This window comes from Chlamydotis macqueenii, chromosome 2 (genome assembly GCF_036417535.1).
Source record: "Chlamydotis macqueenii isolate bChlMac1 chromosome 2, bChlMac1.mat, whole genome shotgun sequence".
Classification (NCBI taxonomy): Eukaryota; Metazoa; Chordata; class Aves; order Otidiformes; family Otididae; genus Chlamydotis; species Chlamydotis macqueenii.
Window position 1 is genome coordinate 100,282,045 of NC_141557.1, and position 18,747 is coordinate 100,300,791.

Sequence of the window (18,747 nt, forward strand, 5' to 3'; positions counted from 1 at the left end):
TAAAAAAATGCTTCCACTCAACATTGCTTTTTGAAAATATCAACCTATTGGTTACAGTGTCTGTATTTATACCGAGCAACAGATAACATCACTTTGAAAACCTCCAACTCCATCCAACCAAAGAACCTGGGCTATGAAAAAGCTCTGTGTCAGGATACTCAAGAGGGAATTCTTGGAGTTCATGGATGAGGAGGATGCAGAGGGAAGCAAATAAAATACACTATGTTATAAAAAAGTTTTTTAAAAGTCTATTTACTGTAACTGTCTCCAAGTGCCAGAGGAAAAATGTCAGCTGACTCCGCAACTCGCACTGCTTATTTAACACTTCCAAGACTTACAACACAGACTTACTGCCTCTAATCATGAGATAACACTTTGAGAAGTGACCATTTAAAACCAGCATCTTTTTACTCATGAGATCTGCTTTCAGCACATGCTCACCGACTATCAATCACTACCAGTTTTTACGTGCTGCAAAGCAATCCCAGCTAGAGCAGACCAAATGCTTTCAAGCATTCAGGAATCATGTTCCCATTATGAAGGACGGATTTGCATGGGGATGTGACCAGCTGTGCATAACCTTCTGTCACACTGGATTTGGCAACTTCTGAAAGTGTCATCCCCTATGCAGCAAATCAACTCCAACAAACTGCTGTGCATTTACACAGCATTCTCTGAAAGAACAGGGAAAAGGTTTGATACACAATACATGCAACACAGCACGTGTTACCGTATTATTACAGATAAACGAGGTGCTAGGCCATGGGGTCAGTATGCCTTCAGACAACTGCTAAAATACAACATCTTTCTTAAACAGCTGTAACACTAATACGCTGTCTGGAAGGAAAGGCACTGCCGGAAGAACTTCACATACATTCGTTACATATAATATTGAGACATGCACTTAGGGTAAATGGAGTTTTTACAGTTTCCTAGAATCCAGAATCAAATGCTTAAGAAATACACGAAACAGGATTTGGAAAAAAAGTAATATTATTTAACATGTTCTTGAATTAAATATTCCACATAACAAAAGTGTTATTTTCATGTCACCAACTATATTATTTATATACATATGCCAAAGAGTTAACAAAAGAATTAAGAGATGCCCTATCAAAACCAACAGTGATTTCTTGCTTCAGCAATCTGAAATAACTAGTTTGTATCATAGACAAAGTATAGACAATATTTACAGGGCTTTTTGGATCTGAGAGCAATTATCTTTCAGAAGATAAACTAAAATCCAACTCTGTATTATAGTACAACAAATCCACCACTGATCTAGAAGTACTTGTGGCAAACCAAAAAGATGAACTTCCTGCAACTTTGATTAGTATTTACAAAATATACTGATCAGCCACACAGAGGCTCATATAACTTTAAATATATATACACATACATACAAGCACACATATAGATATCTATATATATGTAACATATAAATAAAACTCAAAAGAACATGGTAAAAATAAGAAGAGAGCTTCTGTCTTTGGAATGTCTAAAAGATGACTGTGTTTTTACTCCAGTGTTTCTTTGTTATGAATATACTGAACAAGTGGCACCTTTCAAAGCATTACTTAGTCAACTAGGTAGTTTTGCTGAAACAATGACTTCAACAACAAATAAAAGTAACATATTTCCAAAAATCACAAAGAAAATATGAAGAATTTACAAATTTGAAATGATAACTGTTTACAGCATTAGGGAATATTGTATAATATAGGTGACCTAGTGTGCATCTAACTTTCTCACTGCTAACACAAAATTGTATGTTTACTTCCCAGATTTAGTATATGGCTGTGTTTTCCACAGATACTGAGATATGTACCTGCTGATCCAATACAGCAAACATAAAAGAAGAGGCTTTCATTGGAACCTCTTCTAGTCTAGATTCTCTTTAAATTGTTATTGCTGAGTTTAAAACCTCAGACTTGTAATGTAAAAACTAACAACTACCTACCTCTGCAGCTGGAATGGAAATGAACATGTTCCCTCTCAAGAGTTTAACTCAAGAAAAGCCATAAGGTTCATGGCATTTTATTTTTTTCAACAAATTCTCAAAACTTACTAAAAAAGCTTAAAACATAAATACAGTGTTTTCCTGTGCCTTGTAAAAAAAAAAAAAAAAAAAACCAAAAACCAAAAAAACCCACCAACAACAAAAAAAAAAAACAAAAAAAACCCCCAAAACCAGAAAAACCCCAACTGAAACTATTTTATACTGCATGCATCTACTTCCATAACATTTTGTTTCCAAACTCCATTATTTCCTTAAACATGTAAAAAAAAAGAAAAAAGCTGACCAACAGTTTCATGGTTTTCCCACAAAGTTATTCTTCACCTCCTTTAAAAATGGGAATCATTCTATTCTGACATAAAGTTCCAGTTTATTTTTCAAATAGATATACTGGCTGTGAATTAGAAGATGAAACTGTATACAGTATTACCTGAGTTCATTGATTCACAGACAACTTAGCACAAATTAAATGATGTTTTCTCAATATTCTTCTACAAGCTTAAAAAAAGAATGATTCTTTTAAGTATTTTTTTGCAAATAATTAAAAAAACCCTATAATATATTATTCTATTGTTAATACTTCCAACGCTTGAAGCTTTAACCATAAAAATCCATCTTTTACTTTTCTGAAAACTTGTTTAGAGAAATTCGAGTCCCAGAAACATTTTTAGCTTTCAAATGTTGTCATCGAAAAACATTGCCTATACTTTGCCATTCATTTGAAGATTCTTGTACCACTTCTTCTAAATTCAGAGCACGACTAATATCTTCCCCTTCTTGTTCTTGATGAGTAGCAGGCTCTTGCACAGGACCTACCAAAGTACAAGAGAAAAGGACAACTGAGTATGATTTGATGTATACTGTAAGAAAAATGCAAATATTTTGGGAATAAGGGAATCATGCTTAGAAAGGTATTGCATAATTACTTCAGATTCTGTAAATTCACTAGACACTTTTTATTTTTTTTTTTTAAATCTAATATAATCTATTGTCTTCCTGTAATGGTTTATGAACTTTTTATTTCTGTACTACAGAGCTCCACATAAAAAACAAGGAAACATAAACAGTAACCAATCTGTGTTTCAATCTGCTTTTTGAGTTGCACGTTCAACTACTAGCTCATCAACTCTGGTCTTTGGCTATTAGTGCCTAATTTCTCAATTAAGGGAAGTGTTCTGTGCTTTCCTAATAAAGCATATGGCTTTCTGCACTCACCATGACTACCATTATGCTACATACCAGTGTAACCATGAGCCCGTTTCATATGTAGTTTCATATTGCTTTTTTGTGTAAATCCCATTGCACAGTAATCACATTTATAAGGCCTCTCTCCTGTGTGCTTTTTCATATGGACTTGAAGAGCACTCTTCTGGTTGAAAGCCTTTTCACATAGTGTACACTGAAATGGCCGTTCCCCTTAGAAAAGAGAAAAACGTATTTAATAATTTCTCACTTCAACGTAAAAATACAGTTCAGAATTCAGTAAAAATCATCAAGATGACCTAGAAATTAAGTAGACATGATCTTTTTACTTTCTCAAAGCAGTGCTATGGCTCCATATCATCAGCAAAATATCCCAAATTAAATATCAGAATATTTACATATTGTTATCTTTCCTATCCAATTTTTTATCCAAGTAAACTACTTAATAGATGTGTAAAAAAATCAGATTACTAGTTTGACTTTTTTGTACTTAAGGGAACCATCATCATTTTACCCCATTTACAAATAATGTAGATAAAGCAATATTCTAAAATTAACAAAGCTGATGTCTGTAAGAAAGAAGAAATTCAAATGTGTTTAAAAAGTTCTGGTAGTTCTACAATGGGACCTGAGGCCTCCTATGCTTCCTAGTAATTCCCATATCTTACCAAAGCAGGCATATTCTTCCAACTCTGCCAGAATACTACTGATTTCTAAATATATAGTCAAGAACATATTCATTACAAAAATATGTAAAAATTTATCTACTGACATCAACACAATACACATTGCTCTTTGTCATTAAGGACTTCTAAACTTACAAATACACTTTATTAGTTAGCACAAAAAAAAAGCTTGTGCTTATTTATTATAAATACTTTCCACAATTTTATTTAAAAAAACAATTTCTCTCCATTACTTGTACGCTGGCGTCCCCACATGCACTGTAGCTTCCATGCTAAATCCAACTGCTCAGACAATCAAATAAAGGTCCTTTAAAGCACAGAAGTGTTCTTTCTACTTCTGTTAACAATTATTTCACTAGTATGAAGTGAAATCTAGGATATCTGAGGATACTTTTGACTTCAGGCTTTCAGAATTCTCTTAATATGAACAGACCTTTTGGTGTTCTGTAATGGATTACCATATACTTGACCTAGAAGCATCTGCTTCCCTCTAATTTCCACAACATTTCTACGAACTACTCTTCACTGATAAATCTGAATGTACAAGATATGTAGAGCTACTCAGAGAAACAACGTGTTCTCCTTCTGGCCACTGATTCAGTAGGTATTGCCCACCAGAAATCATTAAATATGTTTAATCAAGACAGAAATCGCAAACACTTTCTCAAAGGATCATACCTTTAAGAAAGTAAATCAGTTTAGGTTTAGTCTTTCCTACCATAGTTTATGTAAGAGCATCCATTTGAAAACTTCCGTGCCGCACACTTTCACTCTTTTGGTCTTAAGGGGTTTTTAATAGAACATTCTCTTCTGAAAGAATGACTATCACAGGGACTGACTTGCTGTTTCAACATCAGACAACAGCAATAAAAGACTGAATTTAGCAAGGACTGTTAGTTTGTGGGCATTCCTAGCACATGAGCACCCAAGAAACTGAAAATATCTGAGGATTTACTAAATAAATTACAAGTCATTCCAAAATGGAAAGAATTTTTCCTATGATGGAGTAGACTTATGAGAAACAGATGGACTCTGCTCTGTTCCCAGCATTCCTGAAGTGCTCTGTGTCTATTGCAGTGGGTAGCATGAATGAAAGCAGGGAAAAGGGGAAACTGGCCTTCTTTTCTGCTTTCAGATTATTTTGTGACATTTTTAAGTAGGAGATTGCCTTTTAAAAAGTCTGTATTACTTAAGTCAGTTATGTAAATTAACTGTATTAAAGCAAATTATTGGGGAATTATAAAGACTTGATCTCCTTGGACTCTAACTCCTGTCTCTCTTTTCCTGCCCCCAGTTTAACAAGAATCTTCCTTTCTACCACAGTAACCACAAAGCAGCTCTGTTCCCCTTCTTCAATTTTACTCTCGGGAAGAGAAGTCACCATTTCTCTTGGTGCGGGAGGTGGAAGGAAGAGAAGCGTAAGCAGTCACCATTAGATGAGAATACAACGAGTCAGCAGAAACCCCTAACAGATAAAACCAGCTCTAGTAGATCAGACCAAAGTTTCCTCCCATACTCAAATGACCACCTTCAATCACTTGGTAGGAACAGCCCTTGTAAAACATGCACATACACACTGACAGTACAGTAACTGCAACTAGCAGGAACTGATCTGTGAAGAATGGCAGCAAATATCCATTATCCTTAAGTGTTTGCTTGTCTAACAAAAGTTAAGTCCAGCCCACTAATATTAAAGTCTATTCTATCACATTTGCCCTGAAAACCTCCCCTCCTGTTACAATATTCTCTAGTTGTCATAACCAATACGTTATCACCCACACTGCAGTATTTCACAACTTAATACATAAAGATCTCATCTCTTCTCAGCTCAACGATCACCCACATTCTTCATTTGCTTTTTATGCCCAGTACCTCACCTATCTATCCATGCCTTCCCATGGCAACATATCTAAACCTGCTCTTAGGATTCCCAAATCTCAGAATTTCCTTAGCAAAAGGACTCAAATGATAAATTCACAAAGTTCATGAATCCTCTCTATCCAATCTCCTATCCTTTCCTCAGAAACTGAATTAAATGTGAAAAGTAGTCAGGGTCAGCACCTGGGACCTCTCTGGCTCTCGGCTGTCTAGCAAACCCCGACATTGTAAAGCTCAAACACTTACATGTAAATAAGATGCAACAGCGCTTGCAATTACTGCTCCTACTTTACCTTTGACTGTATACAGACCATGTGCTGAAGTAGGCAAACAAAATGAGCCAAATTCATTTTACCAGAACAAATAAAGAAATGCTACAGTAGGCTGCATATTATATAGGCCTGATCTAATTAATCCACAAACATTTGAAATCACTGAATAATTATTCTCCAGTTCTTCTTTTTTTCCATGGTGAAACAAGTATCAGACTACATTAATTTCTTTGCAAGCCTCACGCTATACTGCAGAAGCCAGAAAAAGCACAGATAGAAAAAGTATGACCTTGTCTTGACTAGTTATGTCCCAGTAACGGCTTACGTGCAGTGGTAAGTATCAACTAATCTAACCCTAATGGGAGACCGAGTCATTAATCATCTAACGATGGCTATTCTATATTGCCACTGCTATATGGGAAGTTAAAGCAGTTTCCTAGATTGTGGCAATCTTAACACGTTTTCAGGTTCAACTACTTTTTTTTTTCTTCTGCCTGTCTTCCCTGGAAACCCTTTTATCTTTTATTATTCATAACATCACAGTACACAGCCTTAGACATAGACTGAAACTACCACACTAAGTGCTTCATGAAAAACAAGCAAAGAGATAGATCCTACCTTAAGAACTTGCTGTAATCAAAACATAAGAGAAAATAAATTAACAGATAGACAAGTATGTAAGGACACATTATGTTAATGTAAATTATCAACAGTGGCAGTGGTCCCAAGGCATCAACAGCCTATCAGATGTTATACAGACAAAAAAAAAAAAGAATTCAAAGATACTACTGAATAAACATTTATATCCCTTCCAAACATTTGGAACAGCATGGTAAAATGTGTGTGTGTGTGTGTGTGCGTGTTTATGTAAGATTGTGTTTGTCAAAGACAGAGAAAATAAACTTTTGATGCATGAAATGAGAGCATGCAGAAGACATTTGGATATATAGGCAAGTCTATACTTCAGAGATGCGATACTAAAAACTGGAAGATTGAATGTGAGGGTGCAAAGTGAAGATTCATTCAAAGATGAAACTCCAGTTATATGTCATAAGACTGGGAAGTGATGCTAACCAAAAAAAAAAAAAAGACAGGATTAACAAGATAACTTAAAGGAAAACTAGGAACTTTCCTTTAAATGCATGAAGAGCAGCCAAAAGCTAACTACCAGAAGTTGACAGTGAGGAAACAGAAAGCTCTAGCTGGCTCACTGAAAGAGAATTATCCTTTTTGGGGAGCCTATACCGCAGCACACTCAGTCAAATTCCTTGGTTCCCTTGAGCTCAGTAACAATATAGATAACTTTCCCCTTACCTTTGCCTATATTTAGAACTCATGTTCTTAAGAACACTGATCTTAAGATCAGACTTGAGATTTTCAAGATTTCTCATTTTAATTTATTAACTCTTTGGGTTAGAAATTTACTTGTGTTTTTTTTTAAGCTTAAGTTGATATTTAAATGCAGTTACCTGAAACCATGAACAAGGACTCCAAATATAATACCCATATAGTCACGGGAAAATCTCGTGAGAGAAAAATCATTTCTCGTGTTACCTGTGTGAATGCGGCTATGTCTTTCCAGTTGACTTGGCTTAGCAAAAGCTTTTTCACAAATATCACACTTAAACACTCTAGGCTTCTGGGAACTCAGTGAAGGTCCAGCCTGATGGGTTTGCATATGTTCCTAAGCCAGTACAGAAAAACACATTTCAGACCATTTAAAAAAAAAACCCAAGTACTTAAGGCACAAATATATTTACACTTTGAAGACAAAAGCAGAGTATCTTAGTCATCAGCAGATAAGTTGGAAGAAGACAGAAGCCTGCATTTTTTTTCTTTTAAATGAGAGATTATTTTTTTTTTTTTAATATAATCAACTCTTTGTGAGGGTGATGCATCAGTATCTCTGTATTTCTGAAAACCTCTGCCAGTAACTGTATGCATTGCTTTTTTTGCATACATTAGTCCCTTCACTAATTACCTGAAACAAAATAAAAACAAAAAAACACCAGAGCTCTTTAAATGCTTTGTTCACTTCAAAACATGGATTTTGGACAACTGTACATTTTAAGTTAATACTGGGTTTTTTCCCTCCCCTCTACAGTATCCATCTCCCCACCTTGCCTGATACATAGGTATTCCTGCTCGGCACCTGAGTAAGTATCACTATAAAACTGGACACGTCTCAGAGGGAACTATCACAGCATACACACATGCAGCTGCACAATGTCAACATGTGTATGAATAAAGGTGCTGAGACAGCAACTTAAGAGAGTCATACTCAAAGACCGCATGATCACTCCCAAGGGGGTGAACTTCACCAACAGGGCACATTTCCTAAAAATATGGTACTAGAGTGAAAGGAAATCTACCAAAAAGCTCTCCTAAGAGCTACTTAATATAAAGACATTGCCTCTGGCTCCAGAAATTTCCTGCCATAAATTCTGGGAAGCTGGCAAAATTCTGAGCAAGTTATATTACAAATCTGCTCTTTTTGTAAAGAACTTCTTCAAATCTCTGCCTTCAGGCATCTCTCAGAGATAGGATACTGGCCTGGACATACCACTTGTCTAGTACTGCTCAGTATTCCTAAGACAAACATTCTATAATCTAATTAAAAACTTTAACACACCTGTTAAAAGTGTGTTTTAACTTGTGAAAAGATTTGGGAATATCAGGTTGTTCAAAATCTAGAGAAAACAACATAGAAAATATCACTAGACAACAGCAATAATGTAAGGATGTTTTAAAAGGAATGCTTCCTCTGCAGATGTCATTTGTACTCACAAGAGAGTATCTAAAAAGCAAATGATAAGAGTGCAAAGCAGACAGCTTCCTACGATTCCAAAAGCTTATCCGGAAATCAGGATTAGCAGTGATGACACACATAAGCAAATAAAGTAAGTGAAATCTTTTTCTGGCACTATTATTTGTATGACAGGCATTCACGTTTTTCACTCTGTAGTCAATAAATGCATTAAAATCCTCTGCCATGCTCCAGGAAAGAGTTGTATATCTGTGTATACATTATCCCTTAAGACTCCCTCTCTCATATGCACACCTCTCACATTGTAAAAGGAAAGGAAAGGGATAATAGGTACCTTTCATTAATATCGCAGAAAGTTCAAAACAAAATAATGAGTTAACAGAATAATCAACTGTTATTACGAAATACCTTGAGATGTGTTGCCCGCTTAAAGGCTTTATTGCAGACATGGCAAACATGTATTCTTTCCTTCCCGTGAACCTCTTTACTATGGTGCATCAACATGGTGGCTGAAGAAAAGGTTTGACTACATTCAAAACACTGGTGCATGCGACCTTCTTTTTCTGTTTGACTGCTTTTAGTCACATTAGGAGAAACCTCCGTCACCTATAATTATTAATAAAAACATTGTCAAATAATTTCACAGGTACATCCACAACAGTGGTTTATTTTTCAAAATCTACCTCAACGTGACCAATTTTTGGAAAGTACTTGTAAGTAACTTACTAACAAAAAGGAAATACATAATTGTATGCAAATATGAACTTGTACTTCATTGTTCTTAAGAATGACACATATATGTATTTTAAGAAAACAGAAAGATTATAATAACTATGATCAAAATAATTTACGCATTATAAATACAATGTGCTTGTATGAATACTTTCTTATATTCAGTTTTATATTCCTAAGCATCTCAGATAATTCTCATATTTCTCACTGAATAGAATTCAAAGCCAAAAACATTTCAGACAAAAAATAAACTATCTCTGATTTTGCAGCAGAGGATAATTTTTTCTATTTGTTTAATTTCTTTTTTGGGGACTCTATTGTCGTAAGGAAGAAAAGGTCTGAACTACCAACACAAAATTCCAGAAGTACTGAAATGCAATGAAATGCTGACAGAATTTGGATGGGGTTGCGCTGCATTTTTGCTTTGTTTTCATCAATGAATGGTGTTTGGAAAATTTCACTTCATATAAAATAACCCCAAATTACTTCAACTTTATAGATACAAAAGAACCTTAAATACAGTAACTCACAGAAAGAAACAAATAAAGATGAAGAAAACAAAGAAAGTAGTACTCTAAAGGAATGATTCAGGATGAACTAAACTTGAAAAGATACAGAACACAGAGCATTATCCATACTAAAAATTAAAGATGCAATATAAAACATATTGAAAGAAATATCAAAAAAAATTCTGTGTGCACACATGTGCATGTTTCCAACTAGTTGGAATCTCTCAGGAAAGTGAAATGTTGAAAGGTCAATTAACATAGTCACCACTATCAAAGAAAACACATGACACTACAGGGAATGACAGAAAACTAGTTTACACTAGTGTTATATTTCATCTGTTACTACAACAGTCCTACTCAGACACAGTCATGCTTCAGAAGTGACATTACAATAAGCTTTAGGAAATGGCACCCTGATCTATTGAGACACAAAATCTAGTTCTTAATTCAGAAGTGTAAGAAAATACGTTAACATTAAATTTTAAAACATCCACCTTCACAAATTATTTGAACACTAACATTGTTAAGAACTCACACTCAGAAGCATACGCAGATGTAGAAGTCATATGCACAATATGTTATTAGAAACAGAACAGTTCATTGGAAGGGATGGCTTGATATCATCTAGTCCAACGTCCCTAGAGTGCACTCAGGGCCATGTCCAGACATGTTTTTGAATATCACCAAGGATGGAGACTCTACAGCCTCCCTGGACAACCTCTTCCGGAGTTCAAATACCCTCACAGTGAAACAGGGTTTCCTTGTGCTCAGATGGAATTATTTTAGTTCATGCCCATTGCCTCTTGTCCTTTCACTGGGTATCACCGAGAAGAGCCTGGCTCTGTTTGCTTTACTCCCTCAGATATTTATGTACATTGATAAAAATGCTCTCACCCAGAGCCTGATCTCTTAAGCCCAACAGTCCCACTTCTCTCAGCCTCTCCTTCTACATTGGAGCTCTCTCAGTCTCTCCTTCTATGTTGGACATTCCAATCTCTTAATCATCTTCGTAGCCCTCCACTGCACTCACTCCTGTATATCCATGTCTCTCTTGTACTGGGGCACCCAGGACTGGACGCAGCATTCTAGATTATGTGTTCTCACTGGTACTGAGAAGAGGGGAGGATCAAGCCTCTTGACCAGCTGGCAACAATCCTCTTAATGCGTCCCAGGATGCTGCTGGTTGCCTTTGCTGCATTGCTGGCTCACAGTCAACTACTTGTCCACCAGTACTCCTGGTCCTTCTTTGAAAAGCTGCCTTCCTGCTGCCCTCAGTGTTTACTAATGCATGGGGACAGGACTTTGCCCTTCCCTTTGCTGATCTTGGTGAGGTTTCTGTTGGTCCAGTTCTCCAGCCTGTCAAGGTGCATCTGCATGGCAACACACCTATTCAGTCTGTCGACCACTCCATCCAGTTTTTCCTGGACTTGATTGTGGGTGGCCAGCTGCCTCTCCCATTTTTCCTATTTTAGAACTTGCATTACCAGGTTGGTTTAAAACATTCATTTTGCCTTCAACAAGAGAAGTGTGAACTACTTTTTCTAATATTAATACTATATTACATATGTAAAAGTTTTTACTGAAATTCAAATACATAAGAAGTTGAAAAGACTATGTTGTTCCACTATTAAAGCAATCTGGTTACAAAAAGAGAATGGAAAGGTGTAGCAATAGGTGCTATTGTTTTCCACAGCTCTCAGCTTTGTCTATTTTTATTTTCTAATTACAAACTTACTTGCAAATTTTTGGAGCAGTCTGTGTTGAGAGCATGCTTATGTAATTTGTAGAAAGAAACATATTATTAATTGCATTTTTTTTTTTTGTACATGAAAAAGTGTTTTTAACCTAAAACAGAATCTAGGTGACTAGGAAGTCACAACGAACCTCTTCTCAGTACTCTTTTAGGGAATGACATCAGCCTTCCTGCTTCGGGATATAGAGGAGAAATTCCATTATTTTGATTCAATAATGTTCTTTACCCACAAAAGATACAGAAATATATGGTATCTACCTGATATGTTATTTCATCAGAGTTTGCAGATGCTGAATGGGGTGTATGGCTCACCAGTATGACTTGCTGAGAGCCCGACCCACTTTGGCTAGTCAGACTGGAATCTGTGAGTATAGCAGGGAACTGCTGACCCTGTCAAAGAGGGGAGAAAAGAAAAGGTACAATAACTGTACTTAGACAGCTAGCTGTAGTCACGTAAACTCTTTTTATACCTCTACATCACTTTTTTTTTTTTTCATTCCATGAAAAAGTCCATTCTAGAATCTTGTCTGAACAAGTACTACTATTTCCACTCCTTTTCACCTTCCATTTTAAGTCCAGAATTTAAGGGTAACAACAACTGGAAGTCTTTAAGAGTAGAGGTTCAGTTCTGACTAATCCTTCCCAGCCTTCCATCAACTGCTGAATGTCTCAGCTGTCCCTTGCCTTTGTCTCTTCAGTTGATACCGTCTTTAAACCCTCTATTCAGCTTTCCTACATGGTCTTCACACAATATTTTCCTTTTTTATCACTAAAAATTGATCTCAAACAATATTCGAAACACTAGAATCTATGTGTTCATTGCAAAAAAAAAAAAAAAACCAAAGAAAACACAAACAAAAGAAAAAAACAAACCCAAAAATAAAACAAAAGAAGGCCAAACTAACAAAAACACTCTGCAAAATTTATCTGTATTTCTCGAAATATTTCATGCTTCTAGCTGCCAGTGTACACACACTGTTGGCAGAAAGAAGCAAAGATAACTAAGTTTTCAAATACAATGTATTTACAGGACAAAATTATCTTCTCAGCAAAATCTCCAACTCCTGCCCTGGAAGATGGTAACATTAGTTTACATGCAAGTTCAGAAAAGCATTTCTTACCTGTGAAGTGATATTAAGTGTAACTGCATCAAGACCACCTGACAACATTCCCTGAGTGTCAGCAAGAGTCAAGGTGACACTACCATCTCCTCCAACTCCTGATGAAGACATTACTAAATTCTGGGCAGAAACTGTAGACTGAGATATGGGTGTTGTTGAAGGAAGGTTTGTTCCACCTGTTGAATTAAGTTCTGAAATATATGCAAAATAGTAGAAAAAGTTAGCTGCAAACTTACTTAAATTGAAGTTAATAATTTTTATTTCTCTTTTGCTAGGCCTTTCTGTTTTGGAAGCAATTAAACCCAACAGCTAATCATGTGTCAAAAAGCATCAGAGAGTCATCTAAATGGAACTTGATGGACATCATACTGCAAAGCAATAATTTTGTAACATGGCATGTGGGAGATGATTCATTGCCAAAAAGACACCTGAAGAAGTCTGAGGTTACACATTTCTGTAGTCTGACCACTTTCTCAATTCTCTGTAACCCAATGCTCCCATCCTATCCTTGCAACATGTCCGATAATCCATAACAGCAAAAAAGGCCAGTGCATTTCATAACAGCTCATACAGATCACACAGACTATAATAGCTGTGCTATTATAGATTTTCCAACATGTGACTAGAGGCCTCATGTCTTCTCGGTTTTTGATAAGCCCCAAAAACCTGAGACAAGACAGAAGTTACCACAAAACTGCCCAGTTTTACTATTTCATTTACTAACTCACTACACAAGAGCATGTTGTAACATTCCAATCTTACAGGATACTCTGGGGCAGGCCTTTCTCAGCATAACATTAAAGTATGCTTTATAGATATATGAGCACTAAAGGAAACTATGAAAGGAGACAGATACAAGGAAGAGGAAGACATAGAGAAATGTACATATACATAATAGTGAAGAAAATTATTTACACGACAGCAATAAGTCTGTATTAGTGCAAACTGCTGCAACCAATCAGTGCAACCAATGCAACCTGCTGCACTGGCTGAAAGTATGAACAACTATATACAAAATACACGTGTTTGTGTGTATACATAAACAGAAATTCATATGCATATTTAAAATATCAATATTTGAATACTAGAGCAAATTCAATATAAAGGGTATTTTATCCTGGCTGCAGCAGGTTTCTTCTTCCTCCAATTTACAGAAATAGTCTTTCAATAATCACGTAACTGTCTCGAAGTACTAATTTTAGATAAGTCTTCCTGTTATCTTTTTACTCTGTGTAGTAAAGCTCAATTAAATTGGCATCATAATTTAAAGCTAGTGAGAACACACACAAAGTCATGTAGTTCCTGCATCGTAATGTGCAAGATTATACCATCTCAGATTTAGTCAGCCGATCTAACATTTCTTTTTTAACAAAATGTTGTTATAGTTCATTAGAAAAATCACTGTATGCATACCTGGAGCATTGAGGGAAGTGCCCTGAGAAAGAAGCTGGTCATTGCTTATAGTCAATGTAGCACCTGTAGTCTGACTGTTGATGGTTGGTGCTGTCAACCTTAAGCCACTATTCAGATCACTGCTTCCAGAATTATGCTGAATAAGATCTTGGCCTAAATAAAGATTAGTTCTATTATAACTGAAGAAGTCTGAATCTTATTCTGCTACTGTACTTAGAACTATAAACAAGTAATCATAAAATAATAAAAGTAGAAAATATCACCAAAATAAAAAAATAATTTCTACACATGCAGATTTTTAAGCAGAGGGTCAACAAGTTTTTAATACAGATGTGATTATGCATATCTAGATACTAATATGTAGAGAAATGCCTGTGCTTATTAATAATTAAACAAATACTGATCTTGCTGAGTTAGACTCAAGGCATCAACTCCATGAAATCATAAAGCCTAGCAAACTAAAGGCTAACAGTTAAAATGTGATATTTTTTTTAATTTTTTTTTTTTTTTTTTTTTTTTTGGATAATGAATGTCCTCTTTTGGAAAAAACATCACCTTCACATCGTGTTAATTTTGTGGAGCAGTCAACAAACACAGAACATATAGAAACTTAAAGCAGATTCTATCAGCTGTTGGACAGCATACTCCATTTTCTTTAGTGACTGAACATCCATTAACAAGCAGGAAAAACCCCAGGTAGGGGAAGATGACACCTTAACACAGACATTATTGTCACGACACTTAAAACCCAAATATGTTACAGAAAACAGAAAAAGAGAAAAGACAGAACAAGAAAGAAAAAATAAAGAAAGAAAAGCACTGAATATAATACTGGATCTATTAAATAAATGTAATGATACAAAATACAAATTGTCTTTGGCAGAAGTGGAAAGCTACTGATAAATCATACAGGATCAGTCTCTTAGAGGCAGTGAGAAAATTGGTCTAAATTTTTTTTCAAAAGAAAACTGAAGCATTAACAACATATTAAAAAGACTGAATAGTGCAACTCAAAAAAACGGTCAGAACATCTATTAGAACATGGTTCTACAGGCATTTAAACAAAACTAGATTAAATAAACTCATCCCAAATGCCTGCCATGCTTGCTCCCATCCTAGTATTACCCAGGGGCTGCACTACCTCATGAAAGGCACTGTGAGGAAATAAGAACTGGTTACCTGGGTTTTGGCACTGAGAAAAATATCTGTTGAACCAGTGCTATGAATAAAATAGCAAACCATTCTAACATGCATCCTCAAAGCAAATGTATTTGATTTTCAAAAGTAGATTTGGGAGATATCTTTTAAAGTTGATGAATATAAGAAACACACCACAGGAAAGCTGGGAACAGTGACAATATCCTCAAATGCTACTGTATAAGCTACCTTATAAAATGCAGATCTGGTACCATTAGAGATCATTAAAAATACCAACCAGATATTGTAAGAGTGATTTCTTGAGGACTTCCTGACGAGCTTGTAGTAGTAGAACCTGAAGCATGAGCTAGAACTTGACTCAAACTGGAATTATTTATGGTCAATGTTATCTCATGTTGTCCATTTGAAGATGATACCATACCCTGTGAAGTCATGACTTGAGAAATATCCTGTGCACCTAAATATAAGCAGGTAGGGAGGAAAAAAAAAAAAAAAATCAATTAAATCCTTTCTTTATAATAGATACAATTTTTAAAGCAATTAATACATTATTTTCTAAAGTACTATTAGAGATGTAAGGTAAGATGTTAGAATCTGTACTCTACAGAAGAAATTGTTTTAATATTGAATTTATTCCTCTGCAGGTTAAGATCTTTAGAACAAAGATTTTGTATGTTTCTGAAGACTGCAAATGTTCTTCAATAGCTTCGTTACATAGTCCACCTTCTGAAGAAAATAATATTCAAAAATGGTAAAACAAAGTTGTAAAATTTGCTGAATATTCTGATACAAGAACTATATGCTTATTTGGGGGAGGGGGGCAGATTTTCTCAGTGTGGATAATACCATAATTAAAACAAAGACATTCAAAGCACAACAAAACTATTGACTCTGCTTACCACTAGCACTGGTTGTCAGCACAGACTCTTGCTCTGATAGGGATCCTATTGTCATGTTAGCTGAAGATGTTACTGTGGGCTGCAAAGACAGGCCCGATATAGGCTGAATAACCACATTAGCTGGCACTGCATTTTCTGTTGCCTGGAGGGAGGGATTCTGTGGACCCATACTGGGATCTCCAGTTAGCTGCTGAGCAAGTAAATTACTCTGCTGTAATGTCTGCTGTAGAATACTTGGATCAATCTGAAAAGCAAGTTTTCCATCTGATCAATTTGGAGTTAACAAATACAGGTTAAGTGAATAGTCTTAATATAAATCTAGAATTCAAAAGGTTGCATATGTAATATGCAAGTGTTGTAATTAAACATTTTAAACTCAAATTTATTTTTTAAGTGTCTGCATATAGCCTGTCTCCAAAGCCACTATGCAAACAGCCTTTAGCTGTGGATTCTTCCCTTCCTTCCCTCAGCAACGTATCTGGGAAATCGAGATCATAGTTACATATGATCATGCTGGGCAGCAGGTACCACAATGCTGGCATTCTGTACTGTCTTACTGTTGCACATAATGTTTATTCCTGTCTTCAGGTCTTTGAAAGTGAAAAGGTATTGAGCAGTGAGAAGCCCGATATCAGAAACTGGGTTTTTTTTTTTTTTCAGCACCTAGGGCTTATTAAGGTCTCAGTTCACAGTCAAACATCTGTTCTCAATAGTTAAAAACAGATGTTTTACTCCTTAGGGATGAGTGTTTGGGGACTGAGTGAAACAAAACTAAAACAGAGTTTTGTTTTACACTAAAAACTTTTGAGTACACAGACTCTGAGCAACCCAATGCAACTCGGAAAAGGACCCTTCCCTGACCTTGGGGTTGGACCTGGTGACCTCCAGGTCTCCTCCAACCTCAATGATTCTGTGAAACTGATCAAACACAATCAAGTTAATCAAAATCATTATTTCACATAAATTTAGACCTAAGTTTTCAAATGTACTAATCTCACCTTTTTCTGCTGTTCATTTTACAAGCTCAATGGGAATTTAAATTGAGAATCCATATATTAAAACTTTGTCAAATAACAGTGGTAACTTATGTCAAGGAAAACAAACAAACAAACAAACCAACATTCTGTGCCATAATTTGGGTTAGTTTGTTTCTGTGGTGGGCTTCTTTTGATGGAGGGAGTGGAAAGCTTTAGCCTAAAATGCTTTTTAAGTTAAAAGACAAAATGCAATTAAAAGAAAAAAAAAAAAAACAACAACAACATAGATTTTAAAGCAATCTGCCATAATCCTAGACATGTAAAAAGAATCTGCAAATCTGAAAGAAACCACAAGAGAAAAAAAACCCACCACTGTGAAGCTACTGCCTAAGTATTTTAACATGCTACAACTGACAAAGCATAGTATTGTCACGTGCTTCACTCAACTCAAGGGAACTCTTCCACAAGTATGGATGCTCATTAAACCCCTTTCAGCCCTCAAAGTGACTCTATAAAATTAAAAGCAAGAAACTGCGAAAAACCTACCTGTAATGTTATATTGTTAATACTGGTGGCATCTATTCCCGAAATTTGAACATTTTGTCCAACCAGATTAGCAGCAAGTTGTAACTGTATTCCTTCAAGAGTGGCCAAGCTACCATCTGTCAAGGACACAGTTAAGTCACCTCCAGCTATCAAAGAAAACAGTATTATTATAATGTTTTTCTTTATCATTACTGACTGCCTCTTTTATCTTGTTTATTTTCATAAATTAAATCAATACAAAAGCTATACACACACACTTATTTATGCCAAGAAAAAATAATCTGAAGCAGATGATTGCCTATTTCAAAGCCATTTAAGGACTGTTATTATTTAAGCACTAGCTAGCATCTTACAAAACAAGAGCCACTCCAGAGTAGCTTTGGAAACCTGGAGAGATTTGGTATAAATCTCCTTGGAGCGTGTGCCATGCCTAAATACAAGCAGCACTCACACATTATATGTACACTCTGTCTCTGAGCACACATGAAAGCTCCGCTCACGTTTTTGCACAACACAAACATTGTTCAAGAAGGTACCAAAGGTCATCTTATGTACTTGTGTGGATGGAAATAAAGGCACATTAGCATTTGAAATATGAACAACTTAGAAAGCTCCTAATTTCAAAAGTTCAATAGATCATCTCTATAAAAGGTCTGGAGAGAATATAAGGAAAAAGTCACCTTGTTTTTGACATTCTTCTCCAAACATCTTCAGTATGATCAACCAGTCTCCTTTGCCTGATGCTTCAAAAATATCTATCTTTGCCTATCCAAAATCCTTTAGTATAATAAATGTGCTTTACAACGCACCCAAGAA

At 35.6% G+C, this 18,747-nt stretch overlaps 1 protein-coding gene across 1 annotated transcript in view; it reads right to left on the reverse strand.

Moving 5' to 3' along the window:
* Positions 1–981: 981 nt before the first annotated feature.
* ZNF236 (zinc finger protein 236) overlaps positions 982–18,747 on the reverse strand; it is an 82,640-nt gene continuing 64,874 nt past the window's right edge. The window contains exons 24-33 of the mRNA XM_086740537.1: positions 17,932–18,077; positions 16,409–16,652; positions 15,787–15,966; positions 14,352–14,504; positions 12,939–13,129; positions 12,076–12,207; positions 9,232–9,429; positions 7,611–7,740; positions 3,257–3,433; positions 982–2,829 (exon numbers count right to left, since the gene is read on the reverse strand). Coding sequence (XP_086596663.1) covers positions 2,702–2,829; positions 3,257–3,433; positions 7,611–7,740; positions 9,232–9,429; positions 12,076–12,207; positions 12,939–13,129; positions 14,352–14,504; positions 15,787–15,966; positions 16,409–16,652; positions 17,932–18,077 — 1,679 coding nt within the window. The 3' untranslated portion in view covers positions 982–2,701. The remainder of the gene's footprint in view (positions 2,830–3,256; positions 3,434–7,610; positions 7,741–9,231; positions 9,430–12,075; positions 12,208–12,938; positions 13,130–14,351; positions 14,505–15,786; positions 15,967–16,408; positions 16,653–17,931; positions 18,078–18,747) is intronic.